The 25134-nt window shown below is 54.6% G+C and overlaps 4 protein-coding genes across 4 annotated transcripts; 1 reads left to right on the forward strand and 3 right to left on the reverse strand.

Annotated features, from left to right (window-relative positions):
• Positions 1-962: 962 nt before the first annotated feature.
• LOC308190591 (feather keratin 1-like) lies at positions 963-3591 on the reverse strand. The gene has a single exon (XM_080582154.1). The coding sequence runs from the start codon at positions 1619-1621 to the stop codon at positions 1316-1318; it is 306 nt and encodes a 101-aa protein (XP_080438280.1). The 5' UTR covers positions 1622-3591; the 3' UTR covers positions 963-1315.
• A 3722-nt stretch (positions 3592-7313) lies between these two features.
• LOC308191356 (feather keratin 1-like) lies at positions 7314-10077 on the reverse strand. The gene has a single exon (XM_080583683.1). It carries the CDS (start codon positions 8105-8107, stop codon positions 7802-7804), a length of 306 nt encoding a protein of 101 aa, XP_080439809.1. The 5' UTR covers positions 8108-10077; the 3' UTR covers positions 7314-7801.
• Positions 10078-17548: 7471 nt separating this feature from the next.
• Positions 17549-19739, reverse strand: LOC308190732 (feather keratin 1-like; the record flags this gene model as incomplete). The annotated part of the gene is made up of 2 exons (XM_080582387.1): positions 17549-17889; positions 19667-19739. The coding sequence occupies 2 exons, from the start codon at positions 19737-19739 to the stop codon at positions 17549-17551; spliced, it is 414 nt and encodes a 137-aa protein (XP_080438513.1).
• Positions 19740-21041: 1302 nt separating this feature from the next.
• Positions 21042-24015, forward strand: LOC308191014 (feather keratin 1-like). The gene has a single exon (XM_080582913.1). It carries the CDS (start codon positions 23606-23608, stop codon positions 23924-23926), a length of 321 nt encoding a protein of 106 aa, XP_080439039.1. The 5' UTR covers positions 21042-23605; the 3' UTR covers positions 23927-24015.
• The last annotated feature ends 1119 nt before the right edge of the window (positions 24016-25134 follow it).

Consider the following 25134-nt stretch of genomic DNA (forward strand, 5'->3'; position numbering starts at 1 on the left):
CAGAAGCTGAGGAAGTACGGGTCTCTTTGAGAAAGAGCCATGGTCGGGGATTTGGTGAGCCCAAGATCCAGCCTCATCTCAGAGGCGCAACCGTCATTCTATGACATTGATTGAAGTGTCTTGATGGTATCTGTCAGGGGTGGTGTCCAGAAAATCCCAATGGGAAAGAGTAGTTCAGTGCGTGCTGACTTCTATTGCTGCAGCCCTGGAGATGGCTGGCTTTCTGGGCCGCGAGTGTACATCGCTGGCTCACATTGAGATGTTTCTCCACCAATACCCCCAAGTCATTCTCTGTGGGGCTGCTCTCAATCCACTCGTTGCTCAGGCTGTATTGATGTTGGGGATTGTCTCGACCCAAATGCAGGACTTTGCATTCGGCCTTGTTGAACTCCTTGAGGTTTGCTTGGGCCCACCTGTCAAGCCTGTCAAGGTCCTTCCAGATGGCATCCCTTTCCTCTAAGGTGTCGGCCCCCCCACAGAGCTTGGTGCCATGTGCAAACTTGCTGAGGGCCCGCTCCATCCCACTGTGTATGTCAGGGGCAAGGAGGTGAGATAACACAGGTCCCAGGACAGACCCCTGAGAGAAAGCACTCCTCCATTCTATCTACCTGGGCATCGAAGTGTTGGCCGCTACTCCTTGAATGTGCTCATCCAGCCAATTAGTTGTCTGCTAAGTGGTCTGTCCATCAAATCTGTGACTCCTCTTGTTTAAAAACCAGGATACATGTAAGAGTGCTGTCTAGCTGCTTCCTGAACAGCAAGAGGCTTGGGCCCTGCCGGCCTGCTGAGCCCTGCTTAATGTTGAGCGAAGTTGAAGGAGTGTTGGGAGCAGAAAGGAAGGGGAGACATCACAGGCTGACATGCACGAGAACTTTATTGTGGAAAAAAAGAGTGCAAACCCTTGCAGAGTAGAAGGGACCTGTTCTGTGGTGCAAGTAGTGCAACCATCAGCCTGTGTCCCATGGTACAGCAGGTTTTCGCAGAGCCCCAAGGTCTTCGTGCACTGCAATAGAATCAGCACATGAGAGGTGCCGGGTGGGTTTGTGGCTGGGAGTAAGCCATTGCAGTGGAGAGTACTGGACATGGAAGACGGTGGAAGGAGAACAAGGAAGTGAGAGAGGAGTAGGCTGTCCATCAGCCATGTTTCCAGGCAGCATGGACTGGCCCCGTTCCCTGCTAGAGTGCGGAGTGCCCTGAGAAGAAGAGCCGAGGCTGGGGAGCCTGTGCGCTATGAAGAGCGCGGAGGTGCGTCCTCAGTCGAAGAGCTGGCTTGCATGGAGTTGGAGGCTTCTGTCAGGGGTGTTGGTGTGGGTCCTTAGCAGGGGTAGCAGGCCCTTCCGCCAGAGAAGCAGCCCAGGCCTCCAAGGCCAAAGCCTCCAAAGCCACCGGAGGAGATGGGCACTCCCTGGGAGCTGAGGTTGCTGCCCACGGCAGCTGATGCGGAGGATCCAACGGCGGTGTTCTGGGGGAAGGAGCTGAGGATGGGTCCTGGCAGAGTGACCACCACGGTGGAAGGCTGGATGACGACGTGGGAGTCCTCGCACTGCCTGACACAGGGCTCGTTGCAGCTGTTAGCTAGCGGGGTGGGTCCGCAGGGGCGGCAGATGTCGTAGCAGGACATGTCTGTGGTGCGGAAGGTCCCTGGAAGAGAGGGTGCTGGGAAGTCAGAGGGTGTTGGGGGCGTGAGGAGCGGTGCTGGGGGAGGCCAAGGGAGTGGGGAGGCCTGGGGTGGGACTTTGGGGAGTATGGCGGTGGTGAAGCGGAAGGGCTGTTGAGGCTGGGGGCAGAAAGAGTCTGGAGAGATGGGTCCAGTGTGGCGGGTGAAGGGGGGGAGCGGGGCTTAGGCTCACCTTGTTGGGCGCAGAGGAGAAGGCGTCGGGAGGAGTGTGTGAGGGTGCGAGGCGCAGGGCCGCTTTTATGCTGGGTCACGAGTGCCCGCGGGGCGAGAGAGCCTTTGCGCATGACAGCATTTGGCGTGAGCTGCTCTTATATGCCAAAACCCATCAAGTAATGAGGTGGGGTGTGTTGTCCCCACAATGCTCCATCTTCATTTCCTCCTGTTGAGGATGTTGGAAGTGGCGGAACATTTCAAGTGAGAGTATTAAAGGGATATTTCCTGAAGGTTCGTTAAAGGGCTGGCAGAAGATGCATGCATGACATGGGAGAAGTGCATTGTTGTCAGTGAGGTCATGGTTTGGCACTCCTGAGGTGTGGTCGGTGGCTCTGTTGTGAGGAGGGGGCCCCCGTTGTTGGCATCCCCAGCAGGCTGGTCAGGGCTTCTCAGGTATGCTGGGCGTGATGCGCTACCACTTGCATCACATTCACTCCCTCCGTGCCTTCATCCCAACTCACGAGCCTGCTTTTAGCCCTTGTCTTTCCTGTTTGGTGTGCTGCATTGGTGGCTTGGTGGTCATCTTGTAGGTAGAGGATGTATCTGGGAGCAAGTGGGCTCCCTGTCTTGTCCTTGGGGCCGCAGTCAAAAGAGGCAGAGGAGGGGAGTTTGCATAGCAGGATGTTGTAGTCGCGGGCCTGTCTTAGGGCTGACAGGACTAAGTGCGTTGGGAGTCCTGCCATGCTTCCCAAAGGGTTGCGTTGGCGACTCCGTAGCGCTCCCTTTTGTGGGGCCAGCATGTTGACAGCCGGGGCTTTGGCCTCCTGCAGTTTGGTGGGAGTCCCTTAGGCTGTTCTTTGTGGTGGGGGTCAAGGGGGAATCCTATTTCTGTGCGTGGTGTTCAACGTTGAGACAGACGATATGGACGTTTTAGAGGGGAGCTGGAGGTGTGTATGCTGCTTGTAGCTGTGAACATGGGGCCCCAGTGGTGATGGTTGCATTGCGAGGATTGGGGAATGGCAAGTGCAGCCCCTGATCTGCCGAGGTGAGTGTTTTGTAGGCTGTCCCACTGGAGCTTGTTGACGAGGATGATGGGGAGGCTGTGTAGCTGGTTATGCAGGAGTCCGTGGGACCTGACAGGCTGCACCTGCAAATGCTGAGTGTCGTGGCTGATACGTTTTCAATAAATAGCTCTCTCAGTTACCTTTGAAAAGTCACGGCGACTGGGAGAGGTTCCTGAAAAGTGGAAGAGACTCATCCCACTCTTATGTTCAAAAGATGAAGGAGGAATGTCTGGGAAACTGCAGCCTGGTCAGCCTGAGGTCAGAGTCTGGGAAGGTTCTGAAGGAAATCCTCCCAGAATGTGTTCTCAAGTACGGAAAAGTGATGGAGAGTAGTCAGCGTGGATTTATAGAGAGCATATCCCCTGTGTGCCTACATAGCATCTTCTACGGAGAAGTGACTGACGTCCTACATATATGACTCTGTGATAGTGTTTGTTGTGAAGGTGTAGGATCACAGAGGCACAAAAAACATCGCTTATTGGCTCAGCACTGGGCAGCGGCAGGTCCCTTTGTAGATGGCTGAAAGAGGCCCTTATCAAACATGGGGCAACTGCTGGATTGTTCTCATAGAGGCCACCCCTGCAGCCCCCACTACCAAAACCTTGCCACGTAAAAACAGAACACTAGGGGAGGTCTTGTGGCACTTTTCAACCTGATCTTGAACCGTGTATTTATACAGGGTGAAGTGGGAGTCATCATAGAATCATAGAATGGCTCACCTTGGAAGGGACTTTAAGGATCATCTAACGCCAGCCCCCTGCCGGAGGCAGGGATGCCACCCACCAGATCACGTTGGCCAAGGCCCCATCCAGGCTGGCCTTGAACACCTCCACGCCTGGGGTAACCACAACTTCTCTTGGCAACCTGTTCCAGTGCCTCATCCTCTCACAGTGAAGAATTTCCTTTTCATGTCTAGTCTAAATCTATCCTCTTTTAGTTGAAGACCATTCCCCCTTGTCCTATCGTTATCTACCCAAGGAAAGAGACGTTCTCCGTCTTTTTCAGAAGACCCCTTCAAGTACTGAAAGGTCTCAAGGAAGTCTCCGCAGAGCCTGCACTTCTCCAGGCTGAACATCCTGAGCTCTCTGAGCCTTCTTTCATAGGGGAGGCGCTCAAGGTGGTGCCTCACGAGGACAGAGCAGAGGGGGACAATCACGTCCCTCGACCTGCTGGTCACACCTCTGTTGAAGCAGCCCAGGGTGCAGGTGGCTTTCTGGGCTGCAGGCATGCACTGCTGGGTCCTGTCGAGCCTTTGGTCCACCAGAACAACCCAAGTCCATCTCTGCAGGGCTGCTCTCAATGAGTTCTTCTCCCAGTCTGTCCTCCTGACTGGGATTGCCCCGACCCAGGTGCAACACCTTGAACTTGGACTTGTTGAAGCTCATGTGGTTCACATGAGCCCGCTTCTGCAGCCTGTCCAGGTCCCTTTGGCTGAAGAGCGTTGAGTGAAGAAAGGAGGAGTGTCAGGCTGGCATGCATTAGAACTTTATTGAGGAAGACTCATGAAAAGGAAGGAGCACAAACAGAAGGGCCGTGGTCAGAGGTGCAAGCAGAGTGACCATCAGCAGCTATGCATTTTGTGTGGGAGCTATTCCCAGAGCACGGAGATGAGAGCATCCTCAGTCCATGAAGTGGCTTGCAGGGCATTGTTAGCTGCTGTCAGGGGTGCTGGCGTGGGTCCTTAGCAGGGGTAGCAGGCTCTTCTGCCAGAGAAGCAGCCCAGGCCTCCAAGGCCCCAGCCTCCAAGGCCCCATCCTCCAAAGCCTCCAGAGGAGATGGGCACTCCCTGGGAGCTGAGGTTGCTGCCCACGGCAGCTGATGCGGAGGATCCAACGGCGGTGTTCTGGGGGAAGGAGCTGAGGATGGGTCCTGGCAGGGTGACCACCACGGTGGAAGGCTGGATGGCGACGTGGGAGTCCTCGCACTGCCTGACACAGGGCTCGTTGCAGCTGTTAGCCAGCGGGGTGGGTCCGCAGGGGCGGCAGATGTCGTAGCAGGACATGTCTGTGGTGCGGAGGGTCCCTGGAAGAGAGGGTGTTGGGAAGTCGGAGGGTGTTGGGGGCACGAGAAGCAGTGCTGGGGGAAGCCAAGGGAGTGGGGAGGCCTGGGGTTTTGCGGAGCATGGCAGTGGGGAGGCGGAAGGGCTGCTGAGGCTGGGGGCAGAGGGCGTATGAAGAGCTAGGCCTGTTGGGGCGGGTGAAGGAAGGGGGTGGGGTTCAGGCTCACCTTGTTGGGCGCAGGGGAGAAGGCGTCGGGAGGAGTGTGTGAGTGTGAGAGGCGCAGGGCCGGCTTTTATGCTGGTCCTTGAGTGCCCGCGGGGCGAGAGAGCCTTTGCGCATGACAGCATTTGGCGTGAGCTGCTCTTGCATGCCAAAGCCTGGCAAGTAATGAGGTGGGGTGTGGTGTCCTTCCCACAACTCGACCTTTTCATTTCCTCCTGTTGAGGACATGGTGTTGGGTCCTGGTGGCACCTTCAAAGTGAGAGTATTAGAGGCTGGAGCATTTCTGTGAAAGGTGCATGGCAGGGCAGGTAGATGATGTGGCCAAAGGCTGGCTGAGGTGTGGTGTCATGAGTGAGGTCTTTGCATGGCATTTATGTGGTGTGGCCCAGCCACGCTGGGCTCTGTGGCTGTGAGGAAATCATTGCAGTGGAGCGTATCGGGCATAGAAGAGGGTGCTATGAAAAGAAGGAATGAGAGATGAGTAGGTCCTCCACTGGCCATGTTTCCTGACACCGTAGGCTTCCTCGCCTTTCCTCCAAAGCCGAAGCCACCAGAAAAGTCAAGCCTTGACGCTCTGCTTGATGGGACGTTTTGGGCTGGGTGGGGAGGTCCGTGAGCGGCCCTGAGATTCATGAAAGGCGGAGGACAAGAGGTACTGTCAGAAAGGGCCAGCTGGGAGCCATTGTGTTATTGGGGGTGATATTTGGCATTTGTGTCAAGGGAGAAACCTATTTCTCTGCCCAGTGTTTGATTTTCTGAAAGGTGATTTGGACATTTCAGACGGAACTGGAGGCATGTGGTCTGCAACTCCAAAGTGTGGGCGAATGTCAAGGCCTTCCACTGCTTAGCCAAGGTGAGTGTTTTGCAGGCTGTCCAACAGGTGAGTGGTGCGTGTTGCTGAGGAAGACGGGGAGGCTGTGCCACTGGATATGCTTAAGTGCACAGGACCTATCAGGTTGCACCCACAAATGCTGAGAGTCCTGGCTGAAATCTTCACAAGGCTACATTCAGCTTTCTTTGAAAGTTCTTGGTGACTGGGTTCCTGAAGACTGGAATAGACTCATCCCACTCTGATGTTCAACAAGATGGAGAAGGAAGGTCTGGGAAACTGCAGGCTGGTCGCTCTGTCATCCGTCGCTGGGAATGTTTTGAAAGAAATCCTCCTGCAAAGCATTGACAAGCCCATGAACGGTAAGAAAGAGATGGGGACTAGTCAGCATGGATCTACAAAGAGCAGATCATACTTGAGCCTTCTCAGTGTCTTCTACGTTGAAGTGACGTGCTGGGTGGACAAGGGGAGAGCAGGAATTGTTGCTTACCTTGCCTTTAGTAAAGGCTTTGATGATTGCTCCAATGACATGGCCATTCAGAAGCTGAGGAAGTACGGGTTTCTTTGAGAAAGAGCCATGGTTGGGGATTTGGTGAGCCCAAGATCCAGCCTCATCTCAGAGGCGCAACCGTCATTCTATGACGTTGATTGAAGTGTCTTGATGGTATCTGTCAGGGGTGGTGTCCAGAAAATCCCAATGGGAAAGAGAGTAGTTCAGTGCGTGCTGACTTCTATTGGTGCAGCCCTGGAGATGGCTGGCTTTCTGGGCCGCGAGTGTACATCACTGGCTCACATTGAGGTGTTTCTCCACCAATACCCCCAAGTCATTCTCTGTGGGGCTGCTCTCAATCCACTCGTTGCTCAGGCTGTATTGATGTTGGGGATTGTCTCGACCCAAATGCAGGACTTTGCATTCGGCCTTGTTGAACTCCTTGAGGTTTGCTTGGGCCCACCTGTCAAGCCTGTCAAGGTCCTTCCAGATGGCATCCCTTTCCTCTAAGGTGTCGGCCCCCCCACAGAGCTTGGTGCCATGTGCGAACTTGCTGAGGGCCCGCTCCATCCCACTGTGTATGTCAGGGGCAAGGAGGTGAGATAACACAGGTCCCAGGACAGACCCCTGAGAGAAAGCACTCCTCCATTTTATCTACCTGGGCATCGAAGTGTTGGCCGCTACTCCTTGAATGTGCTCATCCAGCCAATTAGTTGTCTGCTAAGTGGTCTGTCCATCAAATCTGTGACTCCTCTTGTTTAAAAACCAGGATACATGTAAGAGTGCTGTCTAGCTGCTTCCTGAACAGCAACAGGCTTGGGCCCTGCCGGCCTGCTGAGCCCTGCTTAATGTTGAGTGAAGTTGAAGGAGTGTTGGGAGCAGAAAGGAAGGGGAGACATCACAGGCTGACATGCACGAGAACTTTATTGTGGAAAAAAAGAGTGCAAACACTTGCAGAGTAGAAGGGACCTGTTCTGTGGTGCAAGTAGTGCAACCATCAGCCTGTGTCCCATGGTACAGCAGGTTTTCGCAGAGCCCCAAGGTCTTCGTGCACTGCAATAGAATCAGCACATGAGAGGTGCCGGGTGGGTTTGTGGCTGGGAGTAAGCCATTGCAGTGGAGAGTACTGGACATGGAAGACGGTGGAAGGAGAACAAGGAAGTGAGAGAGGAGTAGGCTGTCCATCAGCCATGTTTCCAGGCAGCATGGACTGGCCCCGTTCCCTGCTAGAGTGCGGAGTGCCCTGAGAAGAAGAGCCGAGGCTGGGGAGCCTGTGCACTATGAAGAGCGCAGAGGTGCGTCCTCAGTCGAAGAGCTGGCTTGCATGGAGTTGGAGGCTTCTGTCAGGGGTGTTGGTGTGGGTCCTTAGCAGGGGTAGCAGGCCCTTCCGCCAGAGAAGCAGCCCAGGCCTCCAAGGCCAAAGCCTCCAAAGCCACCGGAGGAGATGGGCACTCCCTGGGAGCTGAGGTTGCTGCCCACGGCAGCTGATGCGGAGGATCCAACGGCGGTGTTCTGGGGGAAGGAGCTGAGGATGGGTCCTGGCAGGGTGACCACCACGGTGGAAGGCTGGATGGCGACGTGGGAGTCCTCGCACTGCCTGACACAGGGCTCGTTGCAGCTGTTAGCCAGCGGGGTGGGTCCGCAGGGGCGGCAGATGTCGTAGCAGGACATGTCTGTGGTGCGGAAGGTCCCTGGAAGAGAGGGTGCTGGGAAGTCAGAGGGTGTTGGGGGCGTGAGGAGCGGTGCTGGGGGAGGCCAAGGGAGTGGGGAGGCCTGGGGTGGGACTTTGGGGAGTATGGCGGTGGTGAAGCGGAAGGGCTGTTGAGGCTGGGGGCAGAAAGAGTCTGGAGAGGTGGGTCCAGTGTGGCGGGTGAAGGGGGGGAGCGGGGCTTAGGCTCACCTTGTTGGGCGCAGAGGAGAAGGCGTCGGGAGGAGTGTGTGAGGGTGCGAGGCGCAGGGCCGCTTTTATGCTGGGTCACGAGTGCCCGCGGGGCGAGAGAGCCTTTGCGCATGACAGCATTTGGCGTGAGCTGCTCTTATATGCCAAAACCCATCAAGTAATGAGGTGGGGTGTGTTGTCCCCACAATGCTCCATCTTCATTTCCTCCTGTTGAGGATGTTGGAAGTGGCGGAACATTTCAAGTGAGAGTATTAAAGGGATAGTTCCTGAAGGTTCGTTAAAGGGCTGGCAGAAGATGCATGCATGACATGGGAGAAGTGCATTGTTGTCAGTGAGGTCATGGTTTGGCACTCCTGAGGTGTGGTCGGTGGCTCTGTTGTGAGGAGGGGGCCCCCGTTGTTGGCATCCCCAGCAGGCTGGTCAGGGCTTCTCAGGTATGCTGGGCGTGATGCGCTACCACTTGCATCACATTCACTCCCTCCGTGCCTTCATCCCAACTCACGAGCCTGCTTTTAGCCCTTGTCTTTCCTGTTTGGTGTGCTGCATTGGTGGCTTGGTGGTCATCTTGTAGGTAGAGGATGTATCTGGGAGCAAGTGGGCTCCCTGTCTTGTCCTTGGGGCCGCAGTCAAAAGAGGCAGAGGAGGGGAGTTTGCATAGCAGGATGTTGTAGTCGCGGGCCTGTCTTAGGGCTGACAGGACTAAGTGCGTTGGGAGTCCTGCCATGCTTCCCAAAGGGTTGCGTTGGCGACTCCGTAGCGCTCCCTTTTGTGGGGCCAGCATGTTGACAGCCGGGGCTTTGGCCTCCTGCAGTTTGGTGGGAGTCCCTTAGGCTGTTCTTTGTGGTGGGGGTCAAGGGGGAATCCTATTTCTGTGCGTGGTGTTCAACGTTGAGACAGACGATATGGACGTTTTAGAGGGGAGCTGGAGGTGTGTATGCTGCTTGTAGCTGTGAACATGGGGCCCCAGTGGTGATGGTTGCATTGCGAGGATTGGGGAATGGCAAGTGCAGCCCCTGATCTGCCGAGGTGAGTGTTTTGTAGGCTGTCCCACTGGAGCTCGTTGACGAGGATGATGGGGAGGCTGTGTAGCTGGTTATGCAGGAGTCCGTGGGACCTGACAGGCTGCACCTGCAAATGCTGAGTGTCGTGGCTGATACGTTTTCAATAAATAGCTCTCTCAGTTACCTTTGAAAAGTCACGGCGACTGGGAGAGGTTCCTGAAAAGTGGAAGAGACTCATCCCACTCTTATGTTCAAAAGATGAAGGAGGAATGTCTGGGAAACTGCAGCCTGGTCAGCCTGAGGTCAGAGTCTGGGAAGGTTCTGAAGGAAATCCTCCCAGAATGTGTTCTCAAGTACGGAAAAGTGATGGAGAGTAGTCAGCGTGGATTTATAGAGAGCATATCCCCTGTGTGCCTACATAGCATCTTCTACGGAGAAGTGACTGACGTCCTACATATATGACTCTGTGATAGTGTTTGTTGTGAAGGTGTAGGATCACAGAGGCACAAAAAACATCGCTTATTGGCTCAGCACTGGGCAGCGGCAGGTCCCTTTGTAGATGGCTGAAAGAGGCCCTTATCAAACATGGGGCAACTGCTGGATTGTTCTCATAGAGGCCACCCCTGCAGCCCCCACTACCAAAACCTTGCCACGTAAAAACAGAACACTAGGGGAGGTCTTGTGGCACTTTTCAACCTGATCTTGAACCGTGTATTTATACAGGGTGAAGTGGGAGTCATCATAGAATCATAGAATGGCTCACCTTGGAAGGGACTTTAAGGATCATCTAACGCCAGCCCCCTGCCGGAGGCAGGGATGCCACCCACCAGATCACGTTGGCCAAGGCCCCATCCAGGCTGGCCTTGAACACCTCCACGCCTGGGGTAACCACAACTTCTCTTGGCAACCTGTTCCAGTGCCTCATCCTCTCACAGTGAAGAATTTCCTTTTCATGTCTAGTCTAAATCTATCCTCTTTTAGTTGAAGACCATTCCCCCTTGTCCTATCATTATCTACCCAAGGAAAGAGACGTTCTCCGTCTTTTTCAGAAGACCCCTTCAAGTACTGAAAGGTCTCAAGGAAGTCTCCGCAGAGCCTGCACTTCTCCAGGCTGAACATCCTGAGCTCTCTGAGCCTTCTTTCATAGGGGAGGCGCTCAAGGTGGTGCCTCACGAGGACAGAGCAGAGGGGGACAATCACGTCCCTCGACCTGCTGGTCACACCTCTGTTGAAGCAGCCCAGGGTGCAGGTGGCTTTCTGGGCTGCAGGCGTGCCCTGCTGGGTCCTGTCGAGCCTTTGGTCCACCAGAACAACCCAAGTCCATCTCTGCAGGGCTGCTCTCAATGAGTTCTTCTCCCAGTCTGTCCTCCTGACTGGGATTGCCCCGACCCAGGTGCAACACCTTGAACTTGGACTTGTTGAAGCTCATGTGGTTCACATGAGCCCGCTTCTGCAGCCTGTCCAGGTCCCTTTGGCTGAAGAGCGTTGAGTGAAGAAAGGAGGAGTGTCAGGCTGGCATGCATTAGAACTTTATTGAGGAAGACTCATGAAAAGGAAGGAGCACAAACAGAAGGGCCGTGGTCAGAGGTGCAAGCAGAGTGACCATCAGCAGCTATGCATTTTGTGTGGGAGCTATTCCCAGAGCACGGAGATGAGAGCATCCTCAGTCCATGAAGTGGCTTGCAGGGCATTGTTAGCTGCTGTCAGGGGTGCTGGCGTGGGTCCTTAGCAGGGGTAGCAGGCTCTTCTGCCAGAGAAGCAGCCCAGGCCTCCAAGGCCCCAGCCTCCAAGGCCCCATCCTCCAAAGCCTCCAGAGGAGATGGGCACTCCCTGGGAGCTGAGGTTGCTGCCCACGGCAGCTGATGCGGAGGATCCAACGGCGGTGTTCTGGGGGAAGGAGCTGAGGATGGGTCCTGGCAGGGTGACCACCACGGTGGAAGGCTGGATGGCGACGTGGGAGTCCTCGCACTGCCTGACACAGGGCTCGTTGCAGCTGTTAGCCAGCGGGGTGGGTCCGCAGGGGCGGCAGATGTCGTAGCAGGACATGTCTGTGGTGCGGAGGGTCCCTGGAAGAGAGGGTGTTGGGAAGTCGGAGGGTGTTGGGGGCACGAGAAGCAGTGCTGGGGGAAGCCAAGGGAGTGGGGAGGCCTGGGGTTTTGCGGAGCATGGCAGTGGGGAGGCGGAAGGGCTGCTGAGGCTGGGGGCAGAGGGCGTATGAAGAGCTAGGCCTGTTGGGGCGGGTGAAGGAAGGGGGTGGGGTTCAGGCTCACCTTGTTGGGTGCAGGGGAGAAGGCGTCGGGAGGAGTGTGTGAGTGTGAGAGGCGCAGGGCCGGCTTTTATGCTGGTCCTTGAGTGCCCGCGGGGCGAGAGAGCCTTTGCGCATGACAGCATTTGGCGTGAGCTGCTCTTGCATGCCAAAGCCTGGCAAGTAATGAGGTGGGGTGTGGTGTCCTTCCCACAACTCGACCTTTTCATTTCCTCCTGTTGAGGACATGGTGTTGGGTCCTGGTGGCACCTTCAAAGTGAGAGTATTAGAGGCTGGAGCATTTCTGTGAAAGGTGCATGGCAGGGCAGGTAGATGATGTGGCCAAAGGCTGGCTGAGGTGTGGTGTCATGAGTGAGGTCTTTGCATGGCATTTATGTGGTGTGGCCCAGCCACGCTGGGCTCTGTGGCTGTGAGGAAATCATTGCAGTGGAGCGTATCGGGCATAGAAGAGGGTGCTATGAAAAGAAGGAATGAGAGATGAGTAGGTCCTCCACTGGCCATGTTTCCTGACACCGTAGGCTTCCTCGCCTTTCCTCCAAAGCCGAAGCCACCAGAAAAGTCAAGCCTTGACGCTCTGCTTGATGGGACGTTTTGGGCTGGGTGGGGAGGTCCGTGAGCGGCCCTGAGATTCATGAAAGGCGGAGGACAAGAGGTACTGTCAGAAAGGGCCAGCTGGGAGCCATTGTGTTATTGGGGGTGATATTTGGCATTTGTGTCAAGGGAGAAACCTATTTCTCTGCCCAGTGTTTGATTTTCTGAAAGGTGATTTGGACATTTCAGACGGAACTGGAGGCATGTGGTCTGCAACTCCAAAGTGTGGGCGAATGTCAAGGCCTTCCACTGCTTAGCCAAGGTGAGTGTTTTGCAGGCTGTCCAACAGGTGAGTGGTGCGTGTTGCTGAGGAAGACGGGGAGGCTGTGCCACTGGATATGCTTAAGTGCACAGGACCTATCAGGTTGCACCCACAAATGCTGAGAGTCCTGGCTGAAATCTTCACAAGGCTACATTCAGCTTTCTTTGAAAGTTCTTGGTGACTGGGTTCCTGAAGACTGGAATAGACTCATCCCACTCTGATGTTCAACAAGATGGAGAAGGAAGGTCTGGGAAACTGCAGGCTGGTCGCTCTGTCATCCGTCGCTGGGAATGTTTTGAAAGAAATCCTCCTGCAAAGCATTGACAAGCCCATGAACGGTAAGAAAGAGATGGGGACTAGTCAGCATGGATCTACAAAGAGCAGATCATACTTGAGCCTTCTCAGTGTCTTCTACGTTGAAGTGACGTGCTGGGTGGACAAGGGGAGAGCAGGAATTGTTGCTTACCTTGCCTTTAGTAAAGGCTTTGATGATTGCTCCAATGACATGGCCATTCAGAAGCTGAGGAAGTACGGGTTTCTTTGAGAAAGAGCCATGGTTGGGGATTTGGTGAGCCCAAGATCCAGCCTCATCTCAGAGGCGCAACCGTCATTCTATGACGTTGATTGAAGTGTCTTGATGGTATCTGTCAGGGGTGGTGTCCAGAAAATCCCAATGGGAAAGAGAGTAGTTCAGTGCGTGCTGACTTCTATTGGTGCAGCCCTGGAGATGGCTGGCTTTCTGGGCCGCGAGTGTACATCACTGGCTCACATTGAGGTGTTTCTCCACCAATACCCCCAAGTCATTCTCTGTGGGGCTGCTCTCAATCCACTCGTTGCTCAGGCTGTATTGATGTTGGGGATTGTCTCGACCCAAATGCAGGACTTTGCATTCGGCCTTGTTGAACTCCTTGAGGTTTGCTTGGGCCCACCTGTCAAGCCTGTCAAGGTCCTTCCAGATGGCATCCCTTTCCTCTAAGGTGTCGGCCCCCCCACAGAGCTTGGTGCCATGTGCGAACTTGCTGAGGGCCCGCTCCATCCCACTGTGTATGTCAGGGGCAAGGAGGTGAGATAACACAGGTCCCAGGACAGACCCCTGAGAGAAAGCACTCCTCCATTTTATCTACCTGGGCATCGAAGTGTTGGCCGCTACTCCTTGAATGTGCTCATCCAGCCAATTAGTTGTCTGCTAAGTGGTCTGTCCATCAAATCTGTGACTCCTCTTGTTTAAAAACCAGGATACATGTAAGAGTGCTGTCTAGCTGCTTCCTGAACAGCAACAGGCTTGGGCCCTGCCGGCCTGCTGAGCCCTGCTTAATGTTGAGTGAAGTTGAAGGAGTGTTGGGAGCAGAAAGGAAGAGGAGACATCACAGGCTGACATGCATGAGAACTTTATTGTGGAAAAAAAAAGTACAAAGTTATGCAGAGTAGAAGGGACCTGTTCTGTGGTGCAAGTAGTGCCACCATCAGCCTGTGTCCCATGGTACAGCAGGTTTTCGCAGAGCCCCAAGGTCTTCGTGTACTGCAATAGAATCAGCACAAGGGAGGTGCCGGGTGGGTTTGTGGCTGGGAGTAAGCCATTGCAGTGGAGAGTACTGGACATGGAAGACGGTGGAAGGAGAACAAGGAAGTGAGAGAGGAGTAGGCTGTCCATCAGCCATGTTTCCAGGCAGCATGGACTGGCCCCGTTCCCTGCTAGAGTGCGGAGTGCCCTGAGAAGAAGAGCCGAGGCTGGGGAGCCTGTGCGCTATGAAGAGCGCAGAGGTGCGTCCTCAGTCGAAGAGCTGGCTTGCATGGAGTTGGAGGCTTCTGTCAGGGGTGTTGGTGTGGGTCCTTAGCAGGGGTAGCAGGCCCTTCCGCCAGAGAAGCAGCCCAGGCCTCCAAGACCAAAGCCTCCAAAGCCACCGGAGGAGATGGGCACTCCCTGGGAGCTGAGGTTGCTGCCCACGGCAGCTGATGCGGAGGATCCAACGGTGGTGTTCTGGGGAAAGGAGCTGAGGATGGGTCCTGGCAGGGTGACCACCACGGTGGGAGGCTGGATGGCGACGTGGGAGTCCTCGCACTGCCTGACACAGGGCTCGTTGCAGCTGTTAGCCAGCGGGGTGGGTCCGCAGGGGCGGCAGATGTCGTAGCAGGACATGTCTGTGGTGCGGAGGGTCCCTGGAAGAGAGGGTGCTGGGAAGTCAGAGGGTGTTGGGGGCGTGAGGGGCGGTGCTGCGGGAGGCCAAGGGAGTGGGGAGGCCTAGGGTGGGACTTTGGGGAGTATGGCGGTGGTGAAGCGGAAGGGCTGTTGAGGCTGGGGGCAGAAAGAGTCTGGAGAGATGGGTCCTGTGGGGCAGGTGAAGGAGGGGAGCGGGGTTCAGGCTCACCTTGTGGGGCACAGAGGAGAAGGCGTCGGGAGGAGTGTGTGAGGGTGCGAGGTGCAGGGCCGCTTTTATGCTGGTCCTTGAGTGCCCGCGGGGTGAGAGAGCCTTTGCGCATGACAGCATTTGGCGTGAGCTGCTCTTATATGCCAAAACCCATCAAGTAATGAGGTGGGGTGTGTTGTCCCCACAATGCTCCATCTTCATTTCCTCCTGTTGAGGATGTTGGAAGTGGCGGAACATTTCAAGTGAGAGTATTAAAGGGATAGTTCCTGAAGGTTCGTTAAAGGGCTGGCAGAAGATGCATGCATGACATGGGAGAAGTGCATTGTTGTCAGTGAGGTCATGGTTTGGCACTCCTGAGGTGTGGTTGGTGGCTCTGTTGTGAGGAGGGGGCCCCCGTTGTTGGCATCCCCAGCAGGCTGGTCAGGGCTTCTCAGGTATGCTGGGCGTGATGCGCTACCACTTGCATCACATTCACTCCCTCCGTGCCTTCATCCCAACTCACGAGCCTGCTTTTAGCCCTTGTCTTTCCTGTTTGGTGTGCTGCATTGGTGGCTTGGTGGTCATCTTGTAGGTAGAGGATGTATCTGGGAGCAAGTGGGCTCCCTGTCTTGTCCTTGGGGCCGCAGTCAAAAGAGGCAGAGGAGGGGAGTTTGCATAGCAGGATGTTGTAGTCGCGGGCCTGTCTTAGGGCTGACAGGACTAAGTGCGTTGGGAGTCCTGCCATGCTTCCCAAAGGGTTGCGTTGGCGACTCCGTAGCGCTCCCTTTTGTGGGGCCAGCATGTTGACAGCCGGGGCTTTGGCCTCCTGCAGTTTGGTGGGAGTCCCTTAGGCTGTTCTTTGTGGTGGGGGTCAAGGGGGAATCCTATTTCTGTGCGTGGTGTTCAACGTTGAGACAGACGATATGGACGTTTTAGAGGGGAGCTGGAGGTGTGTATGCTGCTTGTAGCTGTGAACATGGGGCCCCAGTGGTGATGGTTGCATTGCGAGGATTGGGGAATGGCAAGTGCAGCCCCTGATCTGCCGAGGTGAGTGTTTTGTAGGCTGTCCCACTGGAGCTTGTTGACGAGGATGATGGGGAGGCTGTGTAGCTGGTTATGCAGGAGTCCGTGGGACCTGACAGGCTGCACCTGCAAGTGCTGAGTGTCGTGGCTGATACGTTTTCAATAAATAGCTCTCTCAGTTACCTTTGAAAAGTCACGGCGACTGGGAGAGGTTCCTGAAAAGTGGAAGAGACTCATCCCACTCTTATGTTCAAAAGATGAAGGAGGAATGTCTGGGAAACTGCAGCCTGGTCAGCCTGAGGTCAGAGTCTGGGAAGGTTCTGAAGGAAATCCTCCCAGAATGTGTTCTCAAGTACGGAAAAGTGATGGAGAGTAGTCAGCGTGGATTTATAGAGAGCATATCCCCTGTGTGCCTACATAGCATCTTCTACGGAGAAGTGACTGACGTCCTACATATATGACTCTGTGATAGTGTTTGTTGTGAAGGTGTAGGATCACAGAGGCACAAAAAACATCGCTTATTGGCTCAGCACTGGGCAGCGGCAGGTCCCTTTGTAGATGGCTGAAAGAGGCCCTTATCAAACATGGGGCAACTGCTGGATTGTTCTCATAGAGGCCACCCCTGCAGCCCCCACTACCAAAACCTTGCCACGTAAAAACAGAACACTAGGGGAGGTCTTGTGGCACTTTTCAACCTGATCTTGAACCGTGTATTTATACAGGGTGAAGTGGGAGTCATCATAGAATCATAGAATGGCTCACCTTGGAAGGGACTTTAAGGATCATCTAACGCCAGCCCCCTGCCGGAGGCAGGGATGCCACCCACCAGATCACGTTGGCCAAGGCCCCATCCAGGCTGGCCTTGAACACCTCCACGCCTGGGGTAACCACAACTTCTCTTGGCAACCTGTTCCAGTGCCTCATCCTCTCACAGTGAAGAATTTCCTTTTCATGTCTAGTCTAAATCTATCCTCTTTTAGTTGAAGACCATTCCCCCTTGTCCTATCATTATCTACCCAAGGAAAGAGACGTTCTCCGTCTTTTTCAGAAGACCCCTTCAAGTACTGAAAGGTCTCAAGGAAGTCTCCGCAGAGCCTGCACTTCTCCAGGCTGAACATCCCGAGCTCTCTGAGCCTTCTTTCATAGGGGAGGTGCTCAAGGTGGTGCCTCACGAGGACAGAGCAGAGGGGGACAATCACGTCCCTCGACCTGCTGGTCACACCTCTGTTGAAGCAGCCCAGGGTGCAGGTGGCTTTCTGGGCTGCAGGCGTGCCCTGCTGGGTCCTGTCGAGCCTTTGGTCCACCAGAACAACCCAAGTCCATCTCTGCAGGGCTGCTCTCAATGAGTTCTTCTCCCAGTCTGTCCTCCAGACTGGGATTGCCCCGACCCAGGTGCAACACCTTGAACTTGGACTTGTTGAAGCTCATGTGGTTCACATGAGCCCGCTTCTGCAGCCTGTCCAGGTCCCTTTGGCTGAAGAGCGTTGAGTGAAGAAAGGAGGAGTGTCAGGCTGGCATGCATTAGAACTTTATTGAGGAAGACTCATGAAAAGGAAGGAGCACAAACAGAAGGGCCGTGGTCAGAGGTGCAAGCAGAGTGACCATCAGCAGCTATGCATTTTGTGTGGGAGCTATTCCCAGAGCACGGAGATGAGAGCATCCTCAGTCCATGAAGTGGCTTGCAGGGCATTGTTAGCTGCTGTCAGGGGTGCTGGCGTGGGTCCTTAGCAGGGGTAGCAGGCTCTTCTGCCAGAGAAGCAGCCCAGGCCTCCAAGGCCCCAGCCTCCAAGGCCCCATCCTCCAAAGCCTCCAGAGGAGATGGGCACTCCCTGGGAGCTGAGGTTGCTGCTGACGGCAGCTGATGCGGAGGATCCAACGGCGGTGTTCTGGGGGAAGGAGCTGAGGATGGGTCCTGGCAGGGTGACCACCACGGTGGAAGGCTGGATGGCGACGTGGGAGTCCTCGCACTGCCTGACACAGGGCTCGTTGCAGCTGTTAGCCAGCGGGGTGGGTCCGCAGGGGCGGCAGATGTCGTAGCAGGACATGTCTGTGGTGCGGAGGGTCCCTGGAAGAGAGGGTGTTGGGAAGTCGGAGGGTGTTGGGGGCATGAGAAGCTGTGCTGGGGGAAGCCAAGGGAGTGGAGAGGCCTGGGGTTTTGTGGAGCATGGCAGTGGGGAGGCGGAAGTGCTGCTGAGGCTGGGGGCAGAGGGCGTATGAAGAGCTAGGCCTGTTGGGGCGGGTGAAGGAAGGGGGTGGGGTTCAGGCTCACCTTGTTGGGCGCAGGGGAGAAGGCGTCGGGAGGAGTGTGTGAGTGTGAGAGGCGCAGGGCCGACTTTTATGCTGATCCTTGAGTGCCCGTGGGGCGAGAGAGCCTTTGCGCATGACAGCATTTGGCATGAGCTGCTCTTGCATGCCAAAGCCTGGCAAGTAATGAGGTGGGGTGTGGTGTCCTTCCCACAACTCGACCTTTTCATTTCCTCCTGTTGAGGACATGGTGTTGGGTCCTGGTGGCACCTTCAAAGTGAGAGTATTAGAGGCTGGAGCATTTCTGTGAAAGGTGCATGGCAGGGCAGGTAGATGATGTGGCCAAAGGCTGGCTGAGGTGTGGTGTCATGAGTGAGGTCTTTGCATGGCATTTATGTGGTGTGGCCCAGCCACACTGGGCTTTGTGGCTGTGAGGAAATCATTGCAGTGGAGCGTATCGGGCATAGAAGAGGGTGCTATGAAAAGAAGGAATGAGAGATGAGTAGGTCCTCCACTGGCCATGTTTCCTGACACCGTAGGCTTCCTCGCCTTTCCTCCAAAGCCGAAGCCACCAGAAAAATCAAGCCTTGACGCTCTGCTTGATGGGACGTTTTGGGCTGGGTGGGGAGGTCCGTGAGCGGCCCTGAGATTCATGAAAGGCGGAGGACAAGAGGTACTGTCAGAAAGGGCCAGCTGGGAGCCATTGTGTTATTGGGGGTGATATTTGGCATTTGTGTCAAGGGAGAAACCTATTTCTCTGCCCAGTGTTTGATTTTCTGAAAGGTGATTTGGACATTTCAGACGGAACTGGAGGCATGTGGTCTGCAACTCCAAAGTGTGGGCGAATGTCAAGGCCTTCCACTGCTTAGCCAAGGTGAGTGTTTTGCAGGCTGTCCAACAGGTGAGTGGTGCGTGTTGCTGAGGAAGATGGGGAGGCTGTGCCACTGGATATGCTTAAGTGCACAGGACCTATCAGGTTGCACCCACAAATGCTGAGAGTCCTGGCTGAAATCTTCACAAGGCTACATTCAGCTTTCTTTGAAAGTTCTTGGTGACTGGGTTCCTGAAGACTGGAATAGACTCATCCCACTCTGATGTTCAACAAGTTGTTCATCCTGTTGAGGATGTGTCTATTTGGCCTTGGCGGTACCTTTTAAGTGAGAGTGGTTCTTTGGCTGTATTTGCATGGAGAGTGCATGTGAGGGCACTCGGCAGACGCGGCCAAAGCACGGGAGAGGTGGGGTGTCATGAAGTGAGGTCACGGCGTGTCACTCTTGCGGTGCGGTTTGCGGCTGCATTTTTGTGAGGCGGGGGCCCTGTTTGCTGGTATTGCCATAGTGCAGGCTGGTGTGGGCTTACCAGGTTTGCTGGGCGTGCGGTGCTGTTATTATTATTTATCACAAGGTTACCCCTCTCATTTACCATGTGTAGCCACCAGTAGGTGTAATCTCTTAGGAGTTCAGCAAAGCTTTTGATAAAATTTCTTACAATGTCCTTCTGAACAAAATGTCCAGCATATAGCTAGACTTATATCTAATGTGATGGTTGAGCAGTTGGCTGATTGGTCAGACTCAAAGTGTAGTTGTAAATGGGGTTACCTGTGCCCAGCAGGGAGTCACTATGGGGGTTCCCGAGGGCTCCATTTTGGGTAGAGAAGCCTTGCACATACATGTTATTGAATTAGAGGGCTGGACTATGACCAACAGCATGAAATTTAACAAGAGCAACTTGCGAATTCCGCATCTGAGACAGGGCAATCCTGGACCTGGGTTACATCAAGCACAGCATTGCTTGCTGGTCAAAGGAAGTGAGTGTCCCACTCTACTCTGCACTGGTGCGGCCTCCCCTCAAGTGCTGTGTACAGAATCAGTCAGCGCAATCTAACGACATAAAACTCTTAGAGATTGTCAACAGGAGCACTAGAGAGATGGCGAAGGGTTTAGAGGCAGGATGTGGCTGCAGTCCCTTGGTTTGTTCAGCCCAGAGAAGAGGAAACTTCACCGGAGCCTACAGCGTCCTCACGAGGGGAGCGGAGGGACAGGTGCTGATCTCTTCTCTCTGGTGAGCAGCAGTAGGACCCGAGGGAACAGCCTGAAGCTGTGTCAGGGGAGGTTCAGCTTGGATATTAGGGAAAGGCTCTTTCCCGATGTTGTGGTTTAACCCGGCTGGCAGCTAAACACCACACAGCCGTTCGCTCACCCTCCCCCCTCCCTCTCTGGGATGGGGGGAGAGAAACGGGAAAGTGAAGCCTGTGAGTTGAGATAAAGACAGTTTATTAAGACAGGAAAATAATAATAACAATAATAATAATAATAGTGATAATGGTAATAGTATTAACAATAATAATGTGTAAGAAAACAAGTGATGCACAATGCAATTGCTCACCACCCGCTGACCGATGCCCAGCCTCTTCCCGAGCAGCCGGCCCCCCCACCCCGGCCAGCCACCCCTATATATTGTTTAGCATGACGTCAGATGGTATGGAATACCCCTTTGGCCAGTTTGGGTCAGCTGTCCTGGGTCTGTCCCCTCCCAGCTCCTGCTGCACCCCCAGCCTGCTCGCTGGCAGGACAGAGCGAGAAGCCGAAAAGTCCTTGGCCTGGTGTAAACACTGCTCTGCAACAATTAAAACATCAGCATGTTATCAGCGCTCTTCTCATCCTAATCCAAAACATAGCACCCTACCAGCTACTATGAGGGAACATTAACTCTGTCCTAACTGGAACCAGGACACCCGAGAGGGTGGTTGGGCACTGGAACAGGCTCCCCAGGGTGGTCCTGTGTGGAGCCTTGAGTTGGACGCGATGATCCTTGTGGGTCCCTCACAACTTGGTCTATTCTGTGATTCTATAATTCCATCGCATTTGCTGCCTCCCTGCCTTTCTAACAACTCGCTAAGCCAGTCTTTACCCTTGTCTTTCCCATTGGGTGTGCTGTATCGGTATCTTGATGGCCGTGGTGCTTGGAAGGTTGTAGGTGGGAGAAAGGAGGCTGCCTGTTTTGTCTTGTGCAAGCTTGGGGCCATCCTTGTGGGTGGCAGTCCAAGGAGGCAGGAGGGGGCTGCTTGTGAAAGCAGGCTGTTGTCCCGTGCGGCCTGGTACTGAGCTCGCAAGCCCTTTGATGTCAGCAGTCCTGCCATTTTCTCAAAGATTTGCTTTGGCCACTCCATAGCGCTCCCCTTTGCTGATGCCAGCATCTTCCCAGGCTAGGCTTTGGCCCAACGTACTGCTTAATAGGGGCCCCTTGGGACAATTGGGGATGCCTGTGAGATGCCTTGAGACTCATGAGAGGCTGAGGGAGTGGAACTGCGAGGAAGGGCAAGCTGGGGAGCCCGGGTGTTGGGGGTGAGTGCCTTTAGGGTGAGTGTCAAGGTGACAGCTATTTTTATGCCCTATGTTTGATGGTCAGAAAGAGGATCTGGACATTTCAAAGGGGAGCTGGAGGCATACAGATTAGTAGATCTTGTGCTGATGTTTGCATTCCAAAGGGCGGAATGATGGCAAGGCCTGCCCAAGGGCAGCTGAGGTGAGTGTTTTGCAGGCTGTCTCTCAGGTGAGCAGAGCTTCTTGCAGAGGCAGATGTGTAGGTTGTGCATCTGGATGTGCATAAGTAATCAGGACCTGATGGGTTGCACCCAAAAATGCCGAGGGTTCTGGCTGATGTCTGTGTAAGGCCACTTTCAATTATATTTGAAAGGTTATGGTGACTGGGACAGGACCTGGAAACTGGAAGAAACTCACCCCACTCCTATATTCAACAAGATGAAGAAGGAAGGTCTGGGAAACTGCAGGCTGGTTGTTTGGTCATCGGTCACTGGGAAGGTTCTGAAAGAAATCCTCCTCGGAAGCATTGACAAGCACATGAGTGATAAGAAAGAGATGGGGAGTAGTCAGCATGGATCTACAAAGAGCAGATCATACAGGTGCCTTCTCACTGTCTTCTGTGTTGAAGTGACCTGCTGGGTGGAGAAGGGGAGAGCAACAGCTGTTGCTTACCTTGCCTTTAGTAAAGTCTTTGATGCTTGCTCCCATGAAACGCTCCCAGAGAATCTGACAAGTACGGGTTACACCAACAAACAGTGGAGTGGTCTGAAAAGTGGCTGCATGCCACTGCACATGGTCCTACACAGCCTGCTGACCATCCTTGACCATAGCAGTTGCCCTACATGCTCTCAAGAGCTTCCTTCCTGACTATATCATTCTAAGATTTTTATTGTGACGGCGTAGGATCATAGTACAGAAGAAAGCAGTGGTAGGGTGTGCTAACGCGGGGAAATTTTTTGAGAGGGCATGGGCAGAAGAGCCTTAGCATGATGAAGTCTGTGCTTGGGCACTTGTAGGTCTTGGGTGATGTGTTTTAAGGTCTTGCGGCCCTTTTCGAACTGCCCCAATGACCTTATAAGCTTTGCCCTTGTACTGAGGGAAGTGGAGCACAGAGTTCTTCCTGCCCTGTGATGGCAGTTGTTGAGAGGGAGATGAATAGCCTAATGAAATCCCACCAAACTGCAGGAGGCCAAAGCCCTGGCTGTCAACATGCTGGCCCCACAAAAGGGAGCGCTATGGAGTCACCAACGCAACCCTTTGGGAAGCATGGCAAGACTGCCAACGCACTTAGTCCTGTCAGCCCTAAGACAGGCCCGCGACTACAACATCCTGCTATGCAAACTCCCCTCCTCTGCCTCTTTTGACTGCGGCCCCAAGGACAAGACAGGGAGCCCACTTGCTCCCAGATACATCCTCTACCTACAAGATGACCACCAAGCCACCAATGCAGCACACCAAACAGGAAAGACAAGGGCTAAAAGCAGGCTCGTGAGTTGGGATGAAGGCATGGAGGGAGTGAATGTGATGCAAGTGGTAGCGCATCACGCCCAGCATACCTGAGAAGCCCTGACCAGCCTGCTGGGGATGCCAACAACGGGGGCCCCCTCCTCACAACAGAGCCACCGACCACACCTCAGGAGTGCCAAACCATGACCTCACTGACAACAATGCACTTCTCCCATGTCATGCATGCATCTTCTGCCAGCCCTTTAACGAACCTTCAGGAACTATCCCTTTAATACTCTCACTTGAAATGTTCCGCCACTTCCAACATCCTCAACAGGAGGAAATGAAGATGGAGCATCGTGGGGACAACACACCCCACCTCATTACTTGATGGGTTTTGGCATATAAGAGCTGCTTACGCCAAATGCTGTCATGCGTTCTCTCGCCCTGTGCATACTTGGGGACCAGCATAAAAGCGGCCCTGCGCCTCGCACCCTCACACACTCCTCCCGACGCCTTCTCCTCTGCGCCCAACAAGGTGAGCCTGAACCCTGTTCCTCTCCTTCGCCAACCCCACCTGGTCTGTCTCTACAAACGCCCTCTGCCCCCCAGCCTCAACAGACTTTCTGCCTCCCCACCACCGTCCTCCCCACAGCCCCACTCTAGGCCTTTCCACTCCCCTGGCCTCCCTCAGCAATACTCCTCACGCCCCCAACATCCTCCACCTTCCCAACACCCTCTCTTCCAGGGACCCTCCGCACCACAGACATGTCCTGCTACAACTTCTGCCGCCCCTGCGGACCCACCCCGCTGGCTAACAGCTGCAACGAGCCCTGTGTCAGGCAGTGCGAGGACTCCCACGTCGTCATCCAGCCTCCTGCCGTGCTGGTCACCCTGCCAGGACCCATCCTCAGCTCCTTCCCCCAGAACACCGCCGTTGGATCCTCCGCATCAGCTGCCGTGGGCAGCAACCTCAGCTCCCAGGGAGTGCCCATCTCCTCCGGGGGATTCGGAGGCTTTGGCCTTGGAGGCTTTGGCTTCGGAGGCCTGGGCTGCATCAACGGCGGAAGAGCCTGCTACCCCTGCTAAGGACCCACGCCAACACCCCTGACAGAAGCCTCCAACGCCGTACAACACAGCTCTCGCACTGAGGACGCACCTCTGCGCTGTCCATGGCATTTGGGTTGACTAGCCGCAGCTCGTCATTCCATAGCACAACAAAGCAAGCAAGCAAGGAAGGGGCCTGCCCATGCTGTCAGGACACATGGTCAACATACCTTCTTCTTTCTTCCTCTTTCTCCTGTCCATAGCACCACCTTCTACGGCTGCTACTCTCTGCTGCAATGCCTTGCTCACTAGCACAATCCCTCCAGAGACCTTCTGGGGCTGCTCCCACCACACGGTAGCGAGACCTTGGGGCTCTGGGAAAATCTGCTCTATGCAAGGGACATAGGCTGGTGGTCGCCCTCCAGGCACCTCCGAATGTGCACCTTCCACTTGACGCTCCCTCTTTTTCATGTTTTCCTCAATAAAATCTGCCTGCATCCCATATCCTCAGATGCCTCCTCTTCCTTTCTTCTCCCAACGCTCTTCCAACTTCACCCGACAAAAAGAACAAAAAGCAGGGCTCAAGTGGCCATCAGGGCCCAAGCCTGGTGGTGTTCAAGAAGCGTTTGGACAACGCTCTTACATAGATCCTTGTCACTAAAATGGAAAGACATGATGGGCCACTCAGCAGACAATGAATTGCCTGCATGGTCACATACCAAGAGTTGCGGTCAACAGCTCGGTGCTCAGGTGGAGACCAGGGAGGAGTGGTGTCCCTCTGGGGTCCCTAGTGAGGCCAGTATGATTTAACAGAGTTGTCCGTCACACGGACACCACACATATGGTGCGAGACTCCTCGTGGATTGAGGATACACCTTTGTGCCGTCGCTGACCCACTGCGTCTTCAGCTCCACAACCACGGCGATTTCTCTCAAGGCATGAACCAGAGAAGCAAGGAAGTGGGCTATTCCGTGATGTTTGGAAACACGTCCGACTTACATTCTACCATTCTGCCACTTCTTTCCTTGACTTGCACTGTCTCGTATGTCTGGTTCTCTCTGCTGCTGACAAGCCAAACGCCACCAGGGTTTGACTCCCTCTCCGCTGCTCCTGTCACAAGGCAGGAAGCCCTCTGTGCTCTGGTGTGACGGTTTTACCCAGGTGGGCAGTCGAGTTCCACCACGGATGCTCTTTCACTCCTCCCTCCTCAAAGAGGAAGGGGGAGAAAATATGACACAAAAAGCTTGAGG

This window comes from Anser brachyrhynchus (assembly GCF_964034855.1).
Source record: "Anser brachyrhynchus genome assembly, chromosome: 2".
In the NCBI taxonomy this organism is placed as follows: domain Eukaryota; kingdom Metazoa; phylum Chordata; class Aves; order Anseriformes; family Anatidae; genus Anser; species Anser brachyrhynchus.